The 26,559-nt window shown below is 44.4% G+C and overlaps 1 protein-coding gene across 2 annotated transcripts in view; it reads left to right on the plus strand.

Annotated features, from left to right (window-relative positions):
• The window catches only part of LOC137520979 (tenascin-R-like), a 1,317,931-nt gene that overhangs the window by 554,237 nt on the left and 737,135 nt on the right, over nt 1–26,559 (plus strand). For both annotated transcript variants that reach the window (XM_068239627.1, XM_068239626.1), the window contains exons 7-8: nt 1,318–1,468; nt 12,877–13,146. In XM_068239627.1, the coding sequence (XP_068095728.1) occupies nt 1,318–1,468; nt 12,877–13,146 (421 nt within the window). The remainder of the gene's footprint in view (nt 1–1,317; nt 1,469–12,876; nt 13,147–26,559) is intronic.

The raw sequence follows: 26,559 nt of genomic DNA on the forward strand, positions 1-26,559 counted from the left end.
ATTTTGTCAGGTTGATCATTATCACAACAGTTCTCATTGATCACTGCAATAGCCGTAATTCCTACTATGGCCTATGGTGGCGCCAGCTGCGCCCAAATCTCCTGCACTATTTTTACAGCACTCGCGATAATAATAAACCTGACAAAACACAACAGTCCGGCATCACTTCAAATTAGATCTTTCTGCTGTTTATATACAACAATGCAGACTTATGTGATCTCAGCCAGCCTGCATGGAGTTTGTATGTTCTCCCCATGCCTGTATGGGTTTTCTCCGGGCACCGCGGCTTCCTCCCACATCTCAAACAAAATACATTAAGTATAGTTAATTGATTTCCCCATAAAATTGGCAATGTATTGTAATGCCGTGGTGATTTGAGCGAGGGGTGAGCATAATGATGGCTGAAATTGCCGGTGGTGTTGCATACTATTCCCCCTCCGAGTTGTAGCAACCTATCTAATCAGGTTAGGCAGACCACCTCTTTGATCCAGGAGCTCCTCTCCTGACTGAAAAGATAATCAGTGAGTGGGGACCAGACTTTATTGAGCTGTTCTATTTTATCTTCCACCCTTGCTCGCAACAGTATTCATCCAAGTCTGTTCTTTACTAATTCAAATAAGATGCTTTGTGATTTCCAGACAGCTGCAATAGTAAGCTTGATTGCATTGAAGATATAATTTAGAAGATGGTTTTGGATTAAAGTCTGTGTGTGGCAGTACCAACAGAGGTTTATGGGGATAGAGGCATTTAACAGAGACTCTGTAACAACATTTTCAGCCTTATTTATTCTATCCTACAAGTTCATATACCTGTTGTAATGTGGTCTGTCTTACTGCAGCCTTTCCTAGTTGCACAGTGGCTGTATTATCTCTGTTATATAATCTAATCTTTTTTCCTTTGACAGCTTTGTCGGGCTCAGGCAGGAATGTGCTGCTCTGCTTGTGATAGGTAGAAGCTATACACACCCTCTCCACGCCCCCTGCAGGCTCTGTATGAGTCACAGACTGAGCTTCTCTTAGCCTATCACATGCTGGTTAGCAGCCATGTTTTTTTGTTTGTAAGCACTGCCTAAAACTGGCAATTACAAGCCAGGATTGCAGCAGGGAGTGGCAGAAACAGCACAGAGGGGCCCAGGAGAACATACTGAATAGAATGGTATGCTTTTTATTGTAAGAATTTTAGAGTACAGATTATCTTTAAAAACTTTTAATTGAAGTAAATTACAGATTTGCTTTACTATCCTGAACATCTACAAATGTCATTTTCCTGTTATATCTACAGTCATCCTTTAATACAAATCTTTCTTTGTAATGACAGAACAATGAAGGTGGGCTGACTGTTCAGCTGCCCAGCAGTGTCACATCCTATAACCAGACTGGGTTGAAGCCTGGAGAAGAGTACACCATCAGTATTGTTTCACTGAAGGAGCAAGCTAGGAGTCCACCGACATCGGGCAGTGCATCTACTGGTAAGACATGTGACCACCCATCACTGCATGCTTTACATCATATCACAGAGCAGGCACACATCCCATGGTGCTCCCTCACCTGCCGTATCCAACACAGACCTTATCTCGCTTTGCTGTACCTGACACTGAAGACACAACTAAAGGAACAAGATGTTCATCATGTTTCTGACAGAGTAGAAATAATTCAGGCTTAGTCCTCATAATTTGTTAAAAGGAAACTTAAACCTGGGGAAAAAAAACTGTTTTACTTACCTGGTTCTTCTACCGGCCCCCTGCAGTCCACCTGTGCCAATACTAAACAAGCCTCCAGTCCCCCGCCACAGCTTAGTTTTGTTTTTGCCGACTGGCTCTGTCGCCAGCCACTGCGCCTGCATGGCCCTAGCTGTGCGTGTTCGTGTTCCTGTAGCCTGGAGCATCCTGTGCAGGCGCAGTATGAGAAAATTTCCACTGTGCTTGCGCAGTATGCTCCTGGCCACGGGAGCATGAACGAGGACATTCGTGGCCAGGGCAGCACAGGCACAGTGGCTGGCAACAGAGCCAGTCCCCGAAAACGAAACTAAGCTACGGCGGCGGACCAGAGGCTCGTTTAGTACTGGCGTGGGCACAGGTCGACTGCAGGGGGCCGGTAGAAGACCCAGTAAAACATTTTTTTTTTCTTTCCCCAGGTTTAAGTTTCTCTGTGAAGAGGCTCAGAGATTAAATTAACTTGAGCTCCGATACTTACCTGGGGCTCCTCCCGCCCCATAAACGTATCTAAGTCCCACGCCGCGGGGATCTCAGCCGTTATCAGCCGATGCCAGTCAGGGTCTACTGTGCATGCGCAGATCTCCCGCTCATGTGAATGTAGACCCGGACTGACGTCACTGAGGCTGGTAATGGAGCTCAGCACAGCTGAACAGCAGACCACGGGGGGACGGTGTGGGACTTAGACACGTTTGTTGGGTGGGAGGAGCCCCGAGTAAGTATCAGATTTTGAGTTAATTTCATCTCAGTCTCTTTAAGGGCAGAGGGAAAGCAGTGAACAAACGTGCGCTCAACAATGCAGCTATGGCCCTTTAACAGTGCACTATAGTCTCGGTGCTGCTCTCACACACTGGGTGACGCCAGTAACAATGCAAAACAAGAAGGTGGGGGAGAGAAAACATGTTAACCCTATGTCTGCTTCCATGAAAGCAGGAAGTAGACACACTGCAGATTTATTGCAGGATTTGTATCAGCTGTAACAAATAAATGTTTGTCTTTTATTGTTATTATGTTGGTGCTTATCTTTTAGAGAACAGAGGACGTTCTGGGTTCAGGTCCGCTTTTATCCACTTTTAAAAAGTGTTAGCTTTCTGGCTGCCATTGTGATATTTTGGCTGGAGCAGTTCAATCATGCAGACTAAAGCCGCATCTACACGAGTAGATGCGGCCGCGATGCTCCTTATCAATCGAGCCGCTGATGCGGCTCGATTGATAATATCCGACAGGTCGGATCTTCGCACCGCCGATTCCCTTCTCGCTCCCCGCGAGGGGACAATGGCAGGGAATCGAGCGGAAGATAAGCGGCGCCGGCGGGGATGAGCGGGCACGAGCGGGGAATCTAATGCGGCGCGCGAGCGGGGACGCGGCGGGCACGCGGAAGAGGCGATCCGGCGGCTAATCGAGCCGCCGGATCGCAGCCTCATCTACCCGTGTAGATGAGGCTTTACATTTTAAAGGACACCTGGAGTGAGAGTGATATGGAGGCTGTCATATTTATTTCCTTTTAAACAATGCAAATTGCCTGGCTGTCCTGCTGATCCTCTGCCTCTTATACTGAAGCTTGACTAGATTTGCCGCGTGCTGCTTCAGGTGTGTGATTCAGACGCTACTGATGCATGAAAGATCAGCAGGTCAGCCAGGCAACTGGTATTGTTTTGAAGGAAATAAATGTGGCAGCTTCCATATCCCTCTCACTTCAGGTGTCCTTTAATAAAACCAGTATGTGCGGCGCAGGGGGACCAAGGACAACTTTCCATCACTCCTGCATTCTTATGACAAACTTCAATTGCAGTATTTTATATTCAGTTACAAGGGAAAGATCATGTTTTTTATTTATTTAAAGTTTGTGGAAAAACTCACAGCTACATGCAATACAATCACAGCTGTGATGTGTAGTAGCCAAAAAAATCAATGCACATTCCAAGTAAAGAGGATATGGGTGATTTTCCCTTCTGATGATCCTATATCAATAGGTAAATAAGAAAGAGCAAAGCAACCAGCCAGCTGAGATTTTTCCTGTAGTTTTCTTGAAGATTGAAAAGGAAAGACAGAAAGAAGGGATTAAACTTGTGAGTCTCTGGCTCAAGGAAACAATGGAGAACACTGGTGTTTGTTCAGCAGTTTTGCGACAGACCATCAAAGTATTGCTGTGTGGCTGCAGTAAAGGTTTATGGTCCATGTTCTGTAACTCCTCAAATAATGGATGCAGCTAGAACTGATGTTAACAGTGGCAAACAGCAATGCATGTCAATGATGGTTCTGTTCTCCAGCAGACTTGGTAATTCACCTCGGCCTAGTTTACCAGTAGCAGACTTCCATGCATGACCTCTGGCCTAAAGAGTGCGGGCTTGTAATGATTTGAGAAAGGACCGGTGATGGCCCGAAACGCCTGTGCGTCATCAAGGGCATACCCGCATGTGGAATTTTAACCATGATGTTTTAAGAAGCTGAAATAAAACTAATATTTTTCCTTTAACCTCCAGGACAGGTCCACCACGAGAACGACAGGCTCCTCCCCGGAACAGGAAACGTCCAGATAGAGCACTCTATAAAACTTTGTCCAACCCCTTGATCCCCAGTTGACGTTTCCTGTTCCAGGAACAAGGAGTGCTCTGGTCGCTCGCCGGTCCGTCAGACCAGGAGAGTTTGGGACTTGGTTGGCGGCTATGGGTGGACCTGCCTGGAGAGGTTTTGCGGTCCGGAGGGGGAAGAGAGAGTGGAGTTACCTTCCCCATGGCTGTCCTGGCTGCCCGAGTTGCGGCGGATCCGGAGGACACGTGCGGCGTCCATGATTCCCCTTTGGCGGAGGCTAGTGGCGCGCCGGAAGTGACACGAGGATCATGCGGGCCTCCGGAGGGAAGGCAGCTGATTGCCCTCAGTTGCGGAGTACGTATGACGTACTTCCGCCCTTACGTGATGTCACTTCCGGTCGCGTGGGTGAAGAGACGCCGGAAGCCCGCATGGTTTGCCAGTTTGTGTTCGGAACGGAGCGGGATGGACGCTAAGCAGGAACCAGGAAAGGGCCCGGAGCCTACTGAGCCAACAAAGCCAAGGAGGCGGTGCCCGCTCTGTGATGCAAAAATGGCCCATAACTACAATAAGCAGTTTTGTCAACCTTGTTTAATGAAACTTATACAGGAGCAATCAGGGGGGTTGAAGGAAGAGTTAATGACAGCCGTAAAGAAGGAAATGGCAGACACCATTAAATCTCTAAAGGAGGTGTTTGCTTCCGCTATTCCCCCAGCAGCAGAGTCAGTAAACCCGGGTACAAGTACAGATATACCGGCCGCAGAAACACCTAATACAGAATCTCAGCCTGTAAAACATAAAAGTAAAAGTACAAAGAGAAATATAGTATCTTCCTCTGAAGAGGAAGACATGGAGGGGGAGGAGGAAGATAATGATGATGAGTCAGACTCCTCCGCTAAAAGTTGGGACAGCCAATCTGAGGTTAAGAAAATCTCTAGATTTAGATTTCCAGCTGATGAGACAGAGCAGCTGATAATGGCGATTAACAAAACCTTAAACATTGAATCCAAAAAATCGGAGGAAATATCTATGCATGATAAGTTATATCAAGGAATGGAACCAAAAGAATCATTAACCTTCCCTATACACAGATCCACAAAAAATACCATATTAAGCCAGTGGAAATACCCTGATAGAAAATTGTTCATGTCAAAGGGTTTTATGAAAAGATTTCCATTTACAGAGGAAGATGTCAAAACTTGGGATAGATCTCCCAGGTTAGATGCGGCATTTTCTCAGGTTAATAAAGACAACGAATTGGCCTTTGAAGATCTAGGCTATCTAAAAGATCCGCAGGATAAAAAGGTAGAATTCGCTCTTAAGAAAGCCTGGACAGCAGCAGGAGCAAATTTTAGACCTGCTGCTGCCACAACTTGTGTAGCAAGAGTTCTATCCCTATGGGTTAAGAAAGTAGAGGAGAAAGTTGAAAAGGGAGCCTCTAAGGAGGAGATTTTGGAATCATTAGAAGTGGTCTCTAAGGCCACTGATTATATAACTGATGCAGCAGCTGAGAATATCAGAGTAAATGCCAGAACCTCGGCATTAATTAACACAGCAAGGAGGAATCTGTGGATAAAGAATTGGGAAGGTAGTCAGGCCTCAAAAGCCAGAGTTTGCAATATCTCCTTCAATGGAGAATTACTATTTGGAGAGCAGTTAGACCAAATATTAGAAAGAACTTCTGATAGAAAGAAGGGATTCCCAAAAAAGAAAAAGTTTATACAGAATAAAAGATTCTTTAGGCGAAATAGACAAGACAACAAGGATAAGCCTCAGCAGAGGAGAAGACCTTGGGCCATTAACAGAGAGGGGACGAAAAGGAGTTTTCTTTTTCGGAAACAGGAGGGACAAGAAAAGAAATGACGCCAGAGAAAAAGTTGGGGGGCGTCTGTCGGGATTCTATTCCCAATGGACAAAAATTTCCAAAAGCGATTTCATCCTCAATCTCATAAGTCAGGGGTACAAGATTCAGTTTCAATCCTTCCCTCCAAAGAGATTTATTTCCACGTCCCTTCCAAAAGAAAAGGAGAAAAAGCTAGCGTTAAAAAGCATAGTAAAATCAATGTTAGACGAAAACGTGGTCATTCCGGTTCCCGAAAATCAAATCTCGAACATTCAGGGATTTTATTCGACGGTATTTTTAGTAAGAAAGCCGACGGGGAAATTCAGACTGATTCTAAACCTAAAGGCCCTGAACCCCTTCGTATCTTATCAGAGATTCAGGATGGAATCAATTTACTCTGTGCGAACCTTGTTAACCCAAAATTGTATAATGACAAATATAGATCTGAGGGACGCTTATTGGCACATTCCAATAAGGGAGTCATCTCAAAAGTTCCTCAGATTTGCAATAAAAGAAAAAAGAATGATTCAGCATTTTCAATTCAGAGTTCTACCTTTCGGGATATCATCGGCACCGAGGATATTCTCAAAGGTAATGGCGGAGGTGACAAAGTTTTTCCACATGGAAGGGATTCTTGTAATCCCGTACCTAGACGATCTCCTGGTAGTGGCAGAATCATATCAGAAATCAAAAGAAAATACAGAAAGGGTGTTAGAACAATTACAAACCCTCGGATGGATAGTAAACTGGGACAAATCGGTCCTTCAACCAACATCAAAGATCCAGTTTCTGGGAGTCATTATAGATTCAGAGACAGAGAGAATGTATTTGCCAGTCGAAAAGATAGGGAAGTTAAAAGCTATGATACAGGAATTAATAACAAAGCCAGTAATGACGATAAGACAAGTAATGAAAGTTTTGGGATTCCTGACATCAACTGCTCCAGCTATACAGTGGGCAATGATGCATACAAGACACTTACAAAATTGGATGCTAAGAGTTTGGAACAAGACACAGGACAATCTAGAGACACAGGTCATATGTCCACCAGACGTACTGAAGTCCCTGGAGTGGTGGTTATCGGAGAAGATACTCACCGAAGGCAGGATGTGGATCATACCAACAGGGAAGATTATCACGACCGATGCAAGTCTTATAGGTTGGGGTGCACATCTGCAGGGAAGAATGTTACAGGGGCAGTGGCCAAAGTGTGTGAGGATGCAGTCATCCAATTACAGGGAGCTAGCAGCTATACAGAAAGCACTAGAACAGAGTGTACAGACACTGATGGGTCATCATGTTCAGGTCAGGTCAGACAACACCACAGCGGTAGCATATCTGAATCGGCAAGGGGGTACAAAGTCAACGAAGCTGATGGAACTGGCCATGAACATATTAACAATAGCGGAAAAGAATTTTCTATCATTATCAGCAATACATCTGAAGGGATCATTAAACACGATAGCAGATTTTCTGAGCAGACAAAAGATGTCAAATACAGAGATGGAAATATCAGACAAGATGTTCAGAAGATTGACCACACAGTGGGGTCGACCACGAGTAGATATGTTCGCAACCAAGCAAAACACAAAGTGCAGAAGATTCTACTCCCTGAATCCAAGCGAAGGAGCCGAAGCGGTAGATGCGCTAAGTCAGAACTGGATATTCGACAAGGGGTACGCATTTCCACCAATACAGCTAGTGCCACGAGTATTACACAAGTTATCAAGGACCAAGACAGTAGTAATTATGGTAGTCCCGGATTGGCCAGCAAGAAGTTGGTATCCACTACTACTAAAGATGAGGCTGGAGGGTCCAATAAGGATTCCGGACAAGGAAGTACTAGCTCAGGGATCAAGAAGAACTGGAAGCTCTATTCCAAATCTAAGCCTGTCAGCCTGGCTTCTGAGAGGTCCCCTTTAAGGAAAAAAGGAGTATCAGAAAGGGTCATTAGTACTCTATTGGATTGTAGGAAGAAAGTTACAAGGAAAATTTACCTCAAATATTGGAAAACCTTTAATATGTGGCAGGAAGAGTCAGGGTTCAAGGGTGATTTAGTGCCAACCATTTTAGAGTTTCTACAGGACGGGGTAGAAAAGAATATTTCGTTAAGTACTTTAAAGGTACAGGTAGCAGCAATATCTACCTTTATGGATGAGAGGTTAGCAAGGGACCCCCTTATCATCCAATTTTTTAAGTCAGTGGAGAGAAAGAAACCTATGTTAAAGAAAAAAGTTCCCAGTTGGGATTTATCCTTAGTTTTAAAGGTATTAAAGAAAGAACCCTTTGAGCCCATAGCAGATATTTCCTTCAGACTATTGACAATGAAGACAGTATTTCTTATAGCTATTACATCGGCTAGACGGGTGAGCGAATTAGAAGCCCTATGTTGTGATGAACCGTTTTGCATAATACTTAGAGATGAAGTGATACTGAAGACATGTGATGAATTTCTCCCGAAAGTTACTACAAAATTTCACAGATCCCAGGACATTGTGCTACCATCATTTAAAGAGGAACAAACATTGGATGTAAGAAGATGCCTTATGTGTTATTTAGAGAGGGTAGCAGAATTTAGAAACTCTAGAGCTTTGCTAATTAACACGTCAGGAGCTACAAGAGGTAGTAAAATGTCAAAGAGATCTATAGCTAGATGGATAAAATTATGTATAGAGGAAGCCTATAGGATTACAGGGAATACGGTAGTAGATACAATCAGAGCCCATTCAGCTAGGGCAGCTGCCACCTCATGGGCTTACAGAGCGGGTGCTACGCCAGAAGAGATCTGCAGGGCAGCCACGTGGTCAAGTTTAAGCACCTTCTCTAGACACTACAGAATAGATCTGATGTCTGCAAGACAGCAATCATTTGGAAAGAAAGTTCTGCAGGCAGTCAGCCCACCCTAAATTGGTAAGATTCTTGCTCATCTTCTCGTGGTGGACCTGTCCTGGAGGTTAAAGGAAAAACCAATGTTAGTTACCTGGTAACATCCTTTTTAGTAACCTCCAGGACAGGTCCGTAACCCACCCGATTTCAATTATATGTATATATATGTATATATGATGATGTGATAGTATATGTATATGCAGTATGAATATTAAAACCCCTTTTTTGTTTAGGAACAGTACTTGAAATTGACTGGGGATCAAGGGGTTGGACAAAGTTTTATAGAGTGCTCTATCTGGACGTTTCCTGTTCCGGGGAGGAGCCTGTCGTTCTCGTGGTGGACCTGTCCTGGAGGTTACTAAAAAGGATGTTACCAGGTAACTAACATTGGTTTTAGATGGTGCGAATCTTGTGGAGTGAACTCTGGCCTAAAGTCAGCTGGTAAATAGAGATGGAGTTCGCTGTGGCGGCCATGCTTGTGCACATTCACTAACATGATCACCGCAGCGACCTTCGCCCTCATTGGCCAGCTGACCTCATGCTGCGACCAACAAGGAACGATCCACCCTTCAATTTCTTGCACATTCAGAGATTTATTTGTAAATCAATATGAACTGCACAAAAACTAACGCGTTTCACTTCCGTAGAAGCCTATACATGAGTAAGGTTCTGCGGAACTATGAGTAAGCTTCTACGAAAGTGAAATGCGTTAGTGCTTTTTCTTTTTGCATTACATATTGATTTACAAGTAAATCTCTGAGTCAGCGGATCATTCCTTGTTGGCTGCACCGGCTGGGGTAGACGGCCCTTGAAGTTCGCCCCCATCCTTGCTTGTTCTGGGGGAAGCTGAGCTGGGAGTAATCATCTTGTTTTACAGAGGTCATGCTGGGCATTGTGGGATGGAAGTACACTGCACCAAACTACCACCCCTATTCACTAGTGTAAAGGTATTTCAGGATCTCTGTTCTCCACTTTTTGAAGCCTGATTTCCAAAGAACACAATCCGCTCCCACCAATTGTAAATGTAAAAGTTGAAACTGGGATTCTAATTGTGAAGAAAAAAGTGTTCATCTTTTCTCAGATCACCTTTTCCTTCTAAATGGTCCCCATGCAGTCCCTTCACAGACTTCCTCTCCGCATAATGGCAAGGTTAGACTTGCATATTATCCAGAAGGGAAGAATGAAAAACTGCCTGGAGTCTGAATGCTGGTTTTGCTAATGATTTCTCTCCTGCAGAAGAATAAAGTGCACTGAGGAACTTCACTTAGTGCTTCTAATTCACTGCAGTCAGGATAGCGGTGAGTGGTGAAGAGATTAATATAGCAGCAAATGGCAGAAGATACAGGCACGATTTATGTTGACAGCACATTAAGTACATTGGTCAGAGAAGGATGTATGCGATAGGGCAGAAGCATATTAGCTCACCTGTACAGCAACAATGCATCTTTGTCCGCACATACAGGAATGTCTGAAGGTCTGGTCAAGGTCATTGAAGCATTGGATTTAAAAATATGTGTAAAAGAAAAAGGAGAGAACCGACAGCCCAATATAGTGTAGTATGCTAGTACACCAGAGGGTATAACAATTGTCTGATAGTAATATACTCACAAGTCAGGGTTACCTCCAAAGTAACAACTGTAAAGGCAGGTGGGGAGAATATACCCAACCCCTCTCAAATTAAAGGGGAACTTCAGCCTAAACAAACATACCGTCACTAAGTTACATTAGTTATTTTAATTAAAATAGATAGGTAATATAATCTCTTAACCACCCTGTTTTAAAAGAACAGGCAAATGTTTGTGATTTCATGGGGGCAGCCATCTTTTGGTTGAAAGGAGGTGACAAGGAGCATGAGACACAGTTCCAACTGTCCTGTGTCCTGATCACCCCTCCCAGCTTCGTGCGCTAGGCTTCAAATCTCAAATGCAAAATTTAAAAAAAAATGTGCCAAAACAGCAGAAGGAGAACAACAACATCTGAAATCCCATCATGCTTTGCATAGCATCAGGGGAAAAATGCCTGGGCAGTTTTCTTCTGTGCAGCTAAAAATGAGGCTTGAGTAAGAAAAACAAAGTTCTGATGCTGTAAAACTGTTAAAGAAACACCAAGCCTTTTCAGTGCTGCTGAGTAGATTTTTAGTCTGGAGGTTCACTTTAAGAAGTCACTCTCTGTAGTAAAGAAAAGGGTTACACCCCTCCACCAAGGGTGGTCACTCAGCAACAAAAAACAAACAGAGGCACCAACAGGTGTAAAATGTATAAAAGACTGGTTACAAAGGAGGTTGTGGTGGAAATGATTTCCCAAATTGTCAATTTTGGTAAAGACTTTTGTCACTTTAAAAAAAATATCCAAAATATGACGCATTTCGCGGGACACAGCCTGCTTCCTCAGGCAAAAAGGGAGAATCTGTGTCGGGGGTCTATGTGCGCTGGGCGTCTCAATAGGTCTTTACTAAAATGTATTATTTGCATGGGCGGCGCCAGGGGGGTGCAAGGGGGTGCTAAAGCACCCCCTAGAATTGTCCAAGCACCCCCAAAGCACCCCTTGGCATGAACTGACTTCAGGCGTCTAAGAGACGCCGAGTCAGTTCACAGCGGCAGCCCGAAGCAGCAGAGCAGGGCTACGGTAAGATGGCCGCCCGTAGGCCTTGGAGTCTGCAGTGCAGGGCTTCGGGCGGCCATTTTCCCGTAGCCCTGCTCGCCGGGCAATGCAGGCTGCAGGCAGGAAGTCACGTGAAGGCAGAGGATCGTGGGAGCTGCGCGCCACAAGGAGAAGGCGGTCGGGACAGGAGGTCTTCTGACTGTAGGTGAGTAAATGGGTTTTTCTTTTCTTTTTCAGGTGGTGCTGCTGATTGTGGTCAGAACTGCTGAGCATTGTGCATATTGTGGTCAGATCTGCTGAGGATTGTGCATATTGGGGTCAGATCTGCTGAGCATTGTGCATATTGTGGTCAGATCTGCTGAGGATTGTGCATATTGGGGTCAGATCTGCTGAGCATTGTGCATATTGTGGTCAGATCTGCTGAGGATTGTGCGAATTGGGGTCATATCTGATAACGATTGTGCGTATTGGGGTCATATCTGATAACGATTGTGCGTATTGGGGTTATTGAACGTGTTTTTTGTTCAAATCTGCTCACATTACATGTATTTTCTTGAGAAAACCTTCATGATTATGTGAATTTTCTCGGGAAAGGGTCACCAAAACTTGGGCCCTCTGTCTTTGCGTTGCACTTTTAAAGGTAACCCGAGGTGAGAATAATATTGAGGCTGCCATATTTATTTCATTTTAAGCAATACCAGCTGCCTGGCTGCCGTGTTGGTCCTCTGCCTCTAATTCTTTCAACCCTAGACCCTGAACAAGCATGCAGCAGGTCAGGGGTTTCTGACAATATTGTCAGAACTGACAAGATTAGCTGCATGCATGTTTTTGGTGTAATTCAGTTCACTACTGCAGCCAAATAGATCAGCAGGGCTGCCAGGCAACTAGTTTTGTTTAAAAGGAAATAAATATGGCAGTCTCCATATCACTGTAACCCTGGGTTCACTTTAAATTACAGTAAGCCCCGCCCTCATCTGGTCATGACTACGCCCATTTTCTCACCGCCCATTCTTCACGCGCCGCAGGTTGTAGCAACACCCATTTTTTGCTGCGGCGCGCTTAGCGCGCCACAGGTCGTCAGCTACCCCGGAAATTGGTCCAGCGCCTGCATAGCACCCCCTAAAAATAATTCCTGGAGCCGCCACTGATTATTTGGATCATCATTGCAAAGGTAAGTCCTCCTTTTTTACCAAATCTTTTGTATATTTCACACTTGTTGGTGCCTCTCTTATATTGTTTAACTTGTAGATTTAAAAAGAAAATGCTCTGGAAAATGCTGTTTAATATATTTTCTGTTTGTCTCCAGTCATTGATGGTCCTTCCAACATTCTTGTTCGAGATGTGTCTGACACAGTCGCTTTTGTGGAATGGACCCCACCAAGAGCCAAGCTTGACTTCATCCAGCTACAGTACGGACCAATCAATGGGGAGGGGGAGAAGACCACGTTCCGTCTGCAGCCTCCTCTGAGTCAGTACTCCATGCAAGTCCTCCGGCCAGGCTCACAGTATGAGGTGTCGGTGTGTGGTATCCGTGGTGACACACGCAGTGATCCCGTCAAAACCACCTTTACCACAGGTATGTACTTTAGTTAAAGTCGTCAATAAACTTTTCAGTTCTCCGTACTACCAAGGACACAGAACATTATGATGAAGCTTCTAATAGATTAAAGAGGACCATTGATTTAAAACAAAAAGAAAAAGACAAGACACAACATTTTTTTCGCACATTACTCCTGGCAGACTCAAAGCGCCAGAGCTGCAGCCATCAGAGTGTGTTCAGTAGGTAGTAGCAGTGTTAGGAGTTTCGCTCTAGGTCTCCTTATTGAATAGGTGCTGGCTTACTGAACAGGAAGAGCCGAGATTCTAACCCTGATCTCCTGTGTCAGAGGCAGAGCCCTTAACCAGTACACTGTGCAGCCACTGCTACATGGATCGGTGGGTTAATTACACACCTGCTTCAGCGTAATTCATTAATATCAGACACTCTGCTTCCGTCCAAGACAGACATTTTTCCAAAGCTCTGTGGCCACTCCTATCTGCGTTGCCGCGGCCGCCGCAGCTCGACAACCACCAACTAGGCTGGGGATGGGGGTAACCACAGCTTCGGAAGACTTTAGAAAAGAAAGCCGAGGAGGGGGCGGAGTTTGTGACATTAATGAATTACGGGCCAGCGTGTGAGTTATTAACCCTACCACCCTCCGATCTGTGCAGCAGTAATAGAGAACCTTATGCTAGGTACACACTATGAGATTGTCTGCTAGATTTACTATCAGATTGATTATTTCCAATATGTCAGATCTGATTTCCGATCAATATCTGATAGAAGTAAACAAAAAAATAGTCGGAAATCGATCGGAAATCAGATCGGACATGTTGGAAATAATCGATCTGACAGTAAATCTGGCAGACCATCTCATAGTGTGTACCTAGCATTACATGGCAGGCTCTGTACAGTCTTTTTCACCAATGGTCCTCTTTAGGAAGGTTTTAATAATTTAACTAATCCTTGTATGTTTGTATCAATTCCTGATGAAATAAGAATCTTACTGTAACGCACCTGTTTACTTATGTAGTGGTTTGCACATTCCTTTTTTCGTTATTTATTTACTTGCTTTATGTAACTTGTTAAAGGAAACCTGAAGTGAAAAAACACCTCATGATATAATGAATTGCATCTTGTATGTGTAGTACGGATAATGATTAGAACATAAGTAGCAAAGAAAAGTCTTATATTTTTCTTTGATAGTTATATAGCTTTATTTATAACATTTCATCATTCTGTCATATTTACAGTTTAAAACATCAAAATGAACTTCCGCACGCGAATCCACTTACAAAAATCATGCAGCAATCAATGCTGTCCCTACAGCTAAGTTAAAAGCTGGGATCTTCGTTACCAGAATACGTCTCTTGTGTAGTCACTAACTCTGGCTCTGTAACATGCATAGCACAAACATGCACGCATTCAGCGCATCAAAACCTATCTAAGGAATAGGATTCCTATTCCTTAAATTATATTTACAGATTAGAAGCCACACTCGGTCTTTTAAGCTATAAAAACAAACCAGAAATAATGACCTTTGGGACTTTCCTGCAGTAAGAGCTTTTCTCAAGCGGTTTCTTGCCTGTTTAAAGGGAACCTGTACTGAGTAAAATTATTTAAAATAAACACATGAGGTAACTTCAAATGAACATTACATAGTTACCTTGCTATTAGTTCCTCTCAGAAGCGCACCATTTTCTTCTGACAGTGATCACTTCGAGTTCTGACAACATTTTGTCAGAATTGAAATATATCAGTTGCTGTCAGTTATAGCTGAGAGGACAACTGATGTGCCAAGTAATGTCTATGGTTTCCTATGGCTCAAGTGGGCGATATGACAGTTTAACAGTGTGCTGACCAGAAAGCTATTATGGGGTAATGACCATTTTCAAAATGGAGGACGGAGAATTCCCTTGATCACAGTGAACAAACAGGACGCGGGAGAGGAGAAAGAGATTGAGGAGTAGACTACACTGGAGGTAAGTATGACTTGTGTATGCTTATTTTGACTTTTAATTTTCAGTTTAGGTTTTCTTTAAAGTATACCTGAGATGAAAGGTAATTTCCTCCCTTCGTCTCAGGTGCACTTTAAAGAGGAACTCCAGTGAAAATAATGTAATAAAAAAAGTGCTTTATTTTTACAATAATTATTTATAAATGATTTAGTCAATGTTTACCCATTGTAAAATCTTTTAAACCGATGATTTACATTCTGACATTTATCACATGGTGACATTTTAACTGCTGGCAGGGATGTAGCTGCTGCTTGCTTTTTTGGCAGTTGGAAACAGCTGTAAACAGCTATTTCCCACAATGCAACAAGGTTCACAGACAGGAAACTGCCAGGAGTGCCATGGTCCTCAGTTTCTTGTGGGAGGGGTTTCACCACAATATCAGTCATACAGCGCCCCCTGATGGTCTGTTTGTGAAAAGGAATAGATTTCTCATGTAAAAGGGGGTATCAGCTACTGATTGGGATGAAGTTCAATTCTTAGTCACGGTTTCTCTTTAAGTGCTTCAGAAAACAGGACTGTATTCTACTGAGTTGGGTGGAAGAGCTCAGAGATGGTCTTATGCATAGATAACTGACATTTTTTAAAGGGACACTGAGGAGTGCCCGAATTTAAAAGACTGCACTTACCTGGGGCTTACCGCAGTTCGCGAGGTCCCCCGGCATCCTCCTGGCTCTTCTCCGTGCACTTCCGCCGGCCCCCGTTACCGGCGACTATCGGCTGGGTGTCAGGTAACAGGGGGGCCAGCGGAGGCGCACGGAGGAAGAGCCAGGAGGACAGAGGGGGACCTCGCGGCCCGCGGTGGGCTGGAGGAAGCCCCAGGTGTAAGTGCAGTCTTTTAAATTCGGGCACTCCTCAGTGTCCCTTTAACTCTTCCTGTACTGGAAAACAGTATGAGACTCTCTTCTTTGCTACTTGCAGTATGTTCTGTTTCTTAGCTGTACTACACATACAATTCATTATCTCATAAGGTTTGCTTTTATGGAGTGTAGGCTGTCCTGCAACACTGGTGATTGTACGCTTTAGCACTGCAGCAGTGTTCTCCCCAGGATTTTTTAGCCGGGTGTTCCACCTGGCTAGTTTTGGGGAGTACCCGGACATCATCGGCTCACCTACTCCTTTGCTGTAAGCAGAGTTGTTCAGAGAAGCACCAGCCCAGCATTCTCTCATCTCGCCCCACCCGACTACTTTTTCATGCTACCCAGCTGGAAAAAGTGTCTGGGGAGAACACTGTGCAGTGTAATTCAGCCATTCACTAATAGAAAGAAAACATGCCTATTTACTGGATCTATAAAGGTGAGCTAGGATGGTAAGTTTGCTCTATGGGGCACTCATGCTTGTTACAGAGAATTCATTACAGCTTTACAGGTTTCAGCTTTACAAAGTGCTGATTCCTACATAAACAAAGCTGAATAAAAGTTTTCTAACCACTTGCCGACCAAGTGATTTCCCATTGATCTGTGCTGGGTGGGCTCTTCAGCCCCCAGCATAGATCGTATTGCAGGCAGGGCGATCAGACTTAGCCCCCCCCCCTTTTTTTCCCCACTAGGGGGATGTCCTGCTGGTGGGGTCTGATCGCCGCCGCTCTGCTGTGCCTTGCGGGGGGGCTCCTCAAAGCCCCCCTCCCTCTCCTTCCCTCCCTCTCCCTGGCTCTGTGGGCGGTGCAGGACGGCGATACGTCCTGTACCGCGGCGATCCCCGGCCTATCAGCAGCAGCGCCGTACAGTGTAAACACCGGGGATTTCTTCCCCGCGTGTTTACATTTCGCCTGCGAGCCGCGATCGGAGGCTCGCAGGCAGTTCACGGAGACACCCTCCGTGAACTGACATGGAACGGCCGCTCGAACGAGCGGCCGTTTCCATGGAAACCCGCAGACAACCAGTTTACGCCGATCGGTGTTAGCTGGTCGTCAAGAGGTTAAGACGTACTTCAGACAAATGAGCTGAATTACTAAGGATGAAGGGCATATATTATCCATAAAATCTGGACTGGATTCTCCTCTGGGCTGTCAGAACATAGTCGCGTGGCTGAATTTAATTGCTATAGACCTGCAATCATCACCCCCCACAAGATCTTTTTTGTACATAGTACAGTCAATAATACAGGCAGGGTTATTAATGAAAACACCTGCCTGTAGTTTGGTGTATGTGACTGTTGTCGAACAGCTTCACTAACCTCATACTTCATACACATACAGTGGGTTGCAAAAGTATTTGGCCCCCTTGAAGTTTTCCACATTTTGTCATATTACTGCCACAAACATGAATCAATTTTATTGGAATTCCACATGAAAGACCAACACAAAGTGGTGTACACATGAGAAGTGGAACGAAAATCATACATGATTCCAAACATTTTTTTACAAATAAATAACTGCAAAGTGGGGTGTGCATAATTATTCGGCCCCCTTTGATCTGAGTGCAGTCAGTTGCCTATAGACATTGCCTGATGAGTGCTAATGACTAAATAGAGAGCACCTCTGTATAATATAATGTCAGTGCAAATACAGCTGCTCTGTGAGGGCCTCAGAGGTTGTCTAAGAGAATATTGGGAGCAACAACACCATGAAGTCTTAGAACACACCAGACAGGTCAGGGATAAAGTTATTGAGAAATTTAAAGCAGGCTTAGGCTACAAAAATATTTCCAAAGCCTTGAACATCCCACGGAGCACTGTTCAAGCGATCATTCAGAAATGGAAGGAGTATGGCACAACTGTAAACCTACCAAGACAAGGCCATCCACCTAAACTCACAGGCCGAACAAGGAGAGCGCTGATCAGAAATGCAGTCAAGAGGCCCATGGTGACTCTGGACGAGCTGCAGAGATCTACAGCTCAGGTGGGAGACTCTGTCCATAGGACAACTATTAGTCATGCACTGTACAAAGTTGGCCTTTATGGAAGAGTGGCAAGAAGAAAGGCATTGTTAACAGAAAGCATAAGAAGTCCCGTTTGCAGTTTGGCACAAGCCATGTGGGGGACACAGTAACCATGTGGAAGAAGGTGCTCTGGTCAGATGAGACCAAAATGGAACTTTTTGGCCAAAATGCAAAACGCTATGTGTGGCGGAAAACTAACACTACACATCACTCTGAACACACCATCCCCACTGTCAAATATGGTGGTGGCAGCATCATGCTCGGGGGGTGCATCTCTTCAGCAGGGACAGGGAAGCTGGTCCGAGTTGATGGGAAGATGGATAGAGCCAAATACAGGGCAAACTTGGAAGAAAACCTCTTGGAGACCGCAAAAGACTTGAGACTGGGGCGGATGTTCACCTTCCAGCAGGACAATGACCCTAAACATAAAGCCAGGGCAACAATGGAATGGTTTAAAACAAAACATATCCATGTGTTTGAATGGCCCAGTCAAAGTCCAGATCTAAATCCAATCCAGAATCTGTGGCAAAATCTGAAAACTGCTGTTCACAAACGCTGTCCATCTAATCTGACTGAGCTGGAGCTGTTTTGCAAAGAAGAATGGGCAAGGATTTCAGTCTCTAGATGTGCAAAGCTGGTAGAGACATACCCTAAAAGACTGGCAGCTGTAATTGCAGCAAAAGGTGGTTCTACAAAGTATTGACTCAGGGGGCTGAATAACTACGCACACCCCACTTTGCAGTTATTTATTTGTAAAAAATGTTTGGAATGATGTATGATTTTAGATCCACTTCTCATGTGTACACCACTTTGTATTGGTCTTTCACGTGGAATTCCAATAAAATTGATTCATGTTTGTGGCAGTAATGTGACAAAATGTGGAAAACTTCAAGGGGGCCGAACACTTTTGAAACCCACTGTACATACTTCACTAACTTCACACATATCACAGCAGGATGCAGGATGCTGCGGTATAACCCAAGTGTGGAAAGCGTGCAAACTTAATGGTGCCCATACACGGTACAATAAAAACGTTCAATTTTCCTGTTTGTTCGACCAAAACGATCGAATCAAATGAAAGTTTAAAAGAATCCTCTTTTTTTTTTTTTTCTCAATCAAGAAAAAAGAATCGATTATCCTGTTTTTCAATAAAAATCCGATCAGACATGCTGGAAAAATTTTTATATTCGATCTAATGGAATAATGGAACAAAATTATATAATAAAAAAAATAAATGAAAATATTGTACCATGTATGGGCACCATAATGGTGGCCATTAATGATCCAATCTTTTTCATTCGATCTTACTGTTTATATGTAATATAAGGGAACTGCCTAAATTATCCATTCAATATATTCACTCAATTTACCCTTATACTATATAGATTTGGTAAAATTGGATGAGAAAGATTGGATCATTAGTGGCCACCGTAAGCTGCTTAAAAGCAAATACCTTTCCAAAAATCCAGTCCATGCTTGCTGGCCAATTTATGTTCTCTAATCTAATAATGTTAGACTCAGTGTTTCCCAAAATAACGAAATCTAATTCTAGATGACTTTTATAGTAATTTAGGTGATCCTGTTCAATAACGCTACCTGGGCCCATACCGCTGGAGACATTAGCAATAAGGCTGTACAAATAAATGGGAGCAATAGATTCGCACTGGGGGGAGGGGGTGGCATAAGTCCCAATTAGCTATGTAGCCCATAACTTTTCTCCACTTAACAATAGAAAAAGTACCCAAAAAGTATTCTCAAAATTATTCTGAGTATTTTCTTGCTTGCCGGTGGCTTAAAAGATATTGTATTGATAAGGAGTGAAAATATCATCTAGTAGAAAAAAGGAATGAAATACGGATGTATGTGCATCTGAATGAGGCATTGTAGCTAAGCGTACAGGTGGTCTGATTACATCTGAACAGAGCGATCTGTAATATTTGTGTTTCAGAGATGCCCAGGTACACTTTCCGTGCTCTGTAATTCTCATTGGCATGACGGCCCTTTCCTCACCTGTCCATAAATCTATAAGTTCATAATATGTACGGTATCTCAGAGGTGGCAATTTGTAGCTTCATGTTGGTCCAAGCCTGAAACTCCATCAATTTCTAAATCCACTTATTTTTAGTCTGATGCTATCTGGAGTCAGACGGCCGGCGTTACGCCACGTCGGGGTTTACGCTTCCTGCTGGGTATTAAATTGCTTAACAGAGTTCTCTTGCTGTTGTTGTTTTCTGTTGTTCTGAAAGTCAAGAAAATAGATTTGGTAAATGAAGCGCACCCCCCCCCCCCCCCCCCTTATATAAGGCATTGCTCGTGTTTTTGAAGCAATACGCAGATTCCAATGCTGAATATGTTAATGCAAATCTGTAAATATTCCATGCTTTCATCTGTTGTGAGCAGTGACACGGGCTGCAGAGGAGCGAGAGCGGCACATGCTAGATGGCACCTTGGAAATGTTAATTGTGCATCTTATAGAGAAAATGAAGGACAAATTGTTCTGTCTTCCTAAACTGTTACATCTGCTCAAGGTTCTGCTGAATGCATTGTAGGGAATCCAAGCTTTAATCATAACATACTAATAATACCAGTCAATAAGGGAAAAACAAATCTACAGATTTTCTCATTAAAATGATATCTGCGATGTCTTGCCATAAATCTATATTTATGAACATATTTTTGAAAACATATTATTGGAAGAAGAGCCACAATTTCTTGCCACGAGCATCATATTAACATCTAAAACCTAGAACTAAAAAAAACATAAATAGTACATCTAACTATATATTGTATAAAGAGACCAGCTGGTCACGTTTAAAGGAAATATCCAGAGTGATAATCCAAGATACAGCTGTAATCAGCCTGTGCCGGGACCTTCACCAGCTGCACAACCAAGGCTGTTTTCAGACATAGGTAAACTAGGCAGATGCCTAGGCAGCCTCCTGTGCAAAGTGCACTACAGAACAATGCTAGATGTTAAATGAATGAAATGATGGAGTAGTAATTTGTTAATACTTAAAGAGATTCCGTAACAAAAATTGCATCCTGTTTTTTATCATCCCACAAGTTCCAAAAGCTATTCTAATGTGTTCTGGCTTACTGCAGCACTTTATACTATCACTGTCTCTGTAATAAATCAATGTATCTTTCCCCTGTCAGACTTGTGGGCCTGTGTCTGAAAGGCTGCCAAGTTCTTCAGTGTTGTGGTTCTGCTATGAACTGAACTTCCAGGCCCCTCTATGCACACTGCCTGTGTGTTATTTAGGATTAGAGCAGCTTCTCTCTTCTCTCTTATCTTTTACAAGCTGGATAAATCGTCCTCTGAGCCGACTGGGCTTTCACATACTGAAGAATTACAGACAAGGGCAAAGCTGTTTGCAGGAAGAAACGAGCAGCCTGAAACTTCAGTGCATGAGAACAGGGGGAAAGAAACACACAAATGATCTCTTGAGATTCAAAAGGAAGGCTGTATACAGCCTGCTTGTGTATGGATGTATTTTCTATGTGTGGACATACTGTACATCAACCTACTTCCTGTTTTGGTGGCCATTTTGTTTGTTTATAAACAAACTTTTTAAAACTGTTTTTAACCACTTTTAATGCGGCGAGGAGCGGCGAAATTGTGTCAGAGGGTAATAGGAGATGTCCCCTAACACACTGGTATGTTTACTTTTGTGTGATTTTAACAATACAGATTCTCTTTAAAGGGAACCTAAACTGAGAAGGATATGGATTTTTCCTTTTAAAATAATACCAGTTGCCTGACTCTCCTTCTAATCCTGTGTTTCTAATACTTTTAGCCACAGCCCCTGAACAAGCATGCAGATCAGGTGCTCTGACTGAAGCCAGACTGGATTAGCTGCATGCTTGTTTCCGGTGTGTGATTCAGCCACTACTGCAGCCAAAGAGATCAGCAGGATGCCAGGCAACTGGTATTGTTTAAAAGGAAATATCTATATCCCTCTCAGTTTAGGTTCCCTTTAAAGCAGATCTCCAGCCCACAAGGTAAAATCTGGCAGACTTCCGATAAAATAAAGTTATAGTTACCTGCGCTGCCTTCTCCTTCAAAGCGGCCAAAGACCACAAAACACTCGACTTCTGGCGCGTGGCTCCGCCTCCCTGTAGAAAAATGCCAAGATTTTTACTGGAGTTTATTGGAGTACACATCTTGGCATTGTTCTCTGTGTGGGGAGTGGAGGCGGGGCCACATGCAGGAAGTCTTTGGGACGGCTTAGAGGGACAAGGCAGGGCAGGTAACTATAACTTTCTTTTACAGGAAGGCTGCTGGATTTGAACTTGCGAGCTGGAGATCCTCTTTAAACTGACAAATGTACCGTAAATGTGCGAAATAATTAAAAATAGCTTTTACATGTTTTCTTGATTAATTTTGGCAGTAACTTTGTAATCCAAGGTCAATATTCAGCAAAAGAGAAACCCATGCTATACATAGTTTGTATAATGTTTGTTATAGAGGCTGCACACCTCCACAGTAATTATGGGATGACAACCAATAAGTACAAAAGAGACGGCACACCACTGGCTGCAAAAAGTTGCTGTGTATTGCAGAACAGGAGCACTACACGTTACGGACACACAGGTCCTTCATCAGGTTTTCTTTATAACGCCTGATTAAGGACGTGTGTGTCTATAACATGTAGTGCTCCTGTTCCGCAATACACAGTAACTTTTTGCAGCCAGTGGTGCGCCGTCTCTTTTGTACTTATTGGTTGGCTAGGTGACTGATTGAGGAATCCGGTCGAGGCTTGGCACTTGCAATCCATCAGGTTTCACACACCAGAACAGCTGTGTCCCTGGCAACACACTAGTAGTTATGGGAAGGGGCTGTGAGGTGCATGCTACAGATACAGATAATGTTTTAGCCTTTATATAAAAACTTGCTTTTGGCAATACTTTTTTTTTGGGGGGGGGGGGTTGTGTGTCTGTGTGTGTGTGTGTGTGTGTGTGTGTCTCTGTCTCTGTGTGTGTGTCTGTGTGTGTGTGTGCCTGTGTGTATGTTTGTGTGTGTGCTTGATAATGTACATTTCACCTAGTATCAGAATGACCATAGAAGGCCCTGAGCACAGCAACTACAAACACTTCCTTGACAGAAACGGTGTGAAGCCTTAAACGGACCCTACATTTTGGTTGCCTAGTCACAAAACATTTTATGATAGTTTTGGGCCGCAGGCATTTCCCATCCTGTGCAGTTGATCTGGTTCTATGCAGTAGAAATGTTTGTAGCCAATTGTCACAGACATTATTCAGTATTCAGTATTAACTCCTGCCTCCCATTCCCTTCCTTGTCCACAGGACAGACTATATGGTCTTGCTAAGCTGAGCTCGCATTTCTGTACTGTCTTCAGTTGAATACTCACCTAGTGATGGATCGGGGAACCTCACAGCAACGCCTCCCGAAGAATGAGGCTCCATGATCCTTCTTCCTCCCTGCAGGAACATGCAATATCACGCTACGGCACACAACAGGCACAAGTTTAAAGGGAACTTAAACTGAGAAAGATGTGGATATTTCCTTTTAAAATAATACCAGTTGCCTGACTCCTGCTGATCCTGTGTCTCTAATACTTTTAGCAACAGCCCCTCAACAAGCATGCAGATCAGGTGCTCTGACTGAAGTCAGACTGGATTAGCTGCATGCTTGTTTCAGGTGTGTGGTTCAGCCACTACTGCAGCCAAAGAGATCAGCAGGACTGACCAGCAACTAGCATTGTTTAACTACTTGCCGACTGCTCCAGGACCGCTCCACGCCCATTGGCGTCAACGGCCGTCTATGGGGCTAGCAGGAGATCGCTCGCAGACTGCGTGTGCATCTCCTGCTCTGGGGGCGGAGGTCCGCCCCGCCTTCAGTCTCCAAGCGGCGATCAACGCTCGGGAGACTTGGACGGCAAAACCGCCATCAAATGGGGTAGTACAGCGATGTGATCAGCATTAGCGCTGTACTGGGGACAGCTGTGTGACACGGCTGGGACATTAGAGAGCGATCGGCTCTCATAGGCAGAAGCCTATGAGAGCCGATCACCATGATTGGCCGGCTACGGGGAGGGAGGGAGGGGAGATAATAAAAAAATCTATATTATAAAAAATAAAGCAAGAAATATTTATTTAAAAAAAACAAACATCTGGGGGACGATCAGACCCCACCAACAGAGAGCTCTGTTGGTGGGGAGAAAAGGGGGGGGGGGGAGGGATCACTTGTGTGCTGTGTTGTATGGCCCTGCAGCTTGTGGCCTATTTTATTAAAAATGGCCTGGTCACTAGGGGGGTTTAACACTGCAGACCTCAAGTGGTTAAAAGGAAACATCCATAACCCCCTCAGTTTAGGTTCCCTTTAAGCGATTGCAGCACTTTGCGCGGGAGTCATGGGGATCTTAAAGATCTGACCCGCTGCGACGGTCATTTTCAGCACGTGTCACAAAGCGTTGTTCACCTAATTGGGCGCCTGTAGAAACGTTGCAAGATTGTGAAAACGATCGCTTGTCGCTTAAATAGTCGCCAGTCATAGACAAAATCGTGAGTTGGGTGCGGGCCGTTAAGCCTGGTACATACATACAATTTTGATTGGGCAATTTTACCACTTGCATGTAGTATGAGAGCTGACCTACACAATCTGTTCATAGTACAGTTTGTCCCCGACTTAACGAACGCCCGACTTACAAACGACCCGCCGATACGAAAGGGCATTGACACTGTTTATTTGGGGAGTGCTGCACCTATCTCCATCCTCACTATCTCCAGCTTTACCAGAACTCCATCCTCACATCTCCAGCTGTCCTCACCGCTGTGGCTATACAGTACCAGAACTCTATCCTCACTATCTCCAGCTGTCCCCACCACTGCCGCTATACATTACCAGAACTCCATCCTACCTATCTCCAGCTGTCCCCACCGCTGCGGCTACAACTTACCAGAACTCCATCCTAGCTATCTCCAGCTGTCCCCACCGCTGCGGCTACAACTTACCAGAACTCTATACCCACTATCTCCTGCTGCTCACACTACTACGACTACACATTACCAGAACTCCATCCTCACTATCTCCAGCTGTCCCCACCGCTGCGGCTACACATTACCAGAACTCCATCCTAGCTATCTCCAGCTGTTCCCACCGCTGCGGCTACAACTTACCAGAACTCTATCCCCACTATCTCCAGCTGCTCACACTACTACGGCTACACATTACCAGAACTCCATCCTCACTATCTCCAGCTGTCCCCACCGCTGCGGCTACACATTACCAGAACTCCATCCTCACTATCTCCAGCTGTCCCCACCGCTGCGGCTACACATTACCAGAACTCTATCCTCGCTATCTCCAGCTGTCCCCACCGTTGCGGCTATACATTACCAGAACTTCATTCTCGCTATCTCCAGCTGTCCCCACTCCCCACTGCTATGGCTACACATTACCAGAACTCCATCCTCACTATCTCCAGCTGTCCCCACCGCTACGGCTACACATTACCAGAACTCCATCCTCGCCGTCTCCAGCTGTCCACACCGCTACGGCTACACATTACCAGAACTCCATCCTCACTATCTCCAGCTGTCCCCACTACTATGGCTACACATTACCAGAACTCCACCCTCACTATCTCCAGCTGTCCCCACTACTTCTGATGAGTCGGTAGACGAAACATGTAAGGCGGGGCTTAGGATGCGGAAGTGAAAGCGGTGTTTTTCTAGCGTGGGTGAACGACTGGCGCTTGGGCTTGAGGAGGGATTGGAGATGCACGCCATTCAAATCTTCAGCCGAGGAACTACAGGTTCCAGCCGGGGCCCAACTACACGGGGGAGAGCCCGTACCCAAACTCTATGCTATAATACAAAGAAGGAAATCTGTGAGTGTAATCAATTTTATATTTTAATAAATTTGTATGGTTTTACACTATGTGAGGCATTTGTTTTGAGGTTTTATGCGCTTGGAGATGCATCTGCTGTAAAAAGGATAAAGTGGTGACAAGTCGGTCTTAGTGTGGTGGGGGACGGCCTGAAGTGTCCCAAGGCTTTACTAGACCTGAGTGGAGGTCTTACTGTCCGGTGAGTCCGGTGAGTGTCAGTTCACAGGGTGTTGGTGGAGGTAGTAGGAAGAATTAGGAAGACACTGAGAAGACTAACCATTTAGAAGCGGATGTGGATTATATAAAGCTTATATGAACTTTTAGAGCATATATTGCCCCATAACTTAAGTTGTGTAGCGCTGCCTTCTGTGGGACACTGTATTGCATATATATATATATAGAAGGAGCTGCTCCAGCTGATTAAGTGCATTGAGTGCATTTTGTAGTGAGGTGTAGCGCTTTTGCTCCTTGATATTTTTTACACATTACCAGAACTTCATCCTCGCCATTTCCAGCTATCCCCACCGCTACGGCTACACATCAGAACTCCATCCTATCTCCAGCTGTCCCCACCGCTACGGCTACACGTTACCAGAACTCCATCCTCACTATCTCCAGCTATCCCCACCGCTACGGCTACACATTACCAGAACTCCATCCTCACTATCTCCAGCTGTCCCCACCACTGCGGCTACACATTAC

The sequence above is a fragment of the Hyperolius riggenbachi genome, chromosome 6 (genome assembly GCF_040937935.1).
Source record: "Hyperolius riggenbachi isolate aHypRig1 chromosome 6, aHypRig1.pri, whole genome shotgun sequence".
NCBI classification, from domain to species: domain Eukaryota; kingdom Metazoa; phylum Chordata; class Amphibia; order Anura; family Hyperoliidae; genus Hyperolius; species Hyperolius riggenbachi.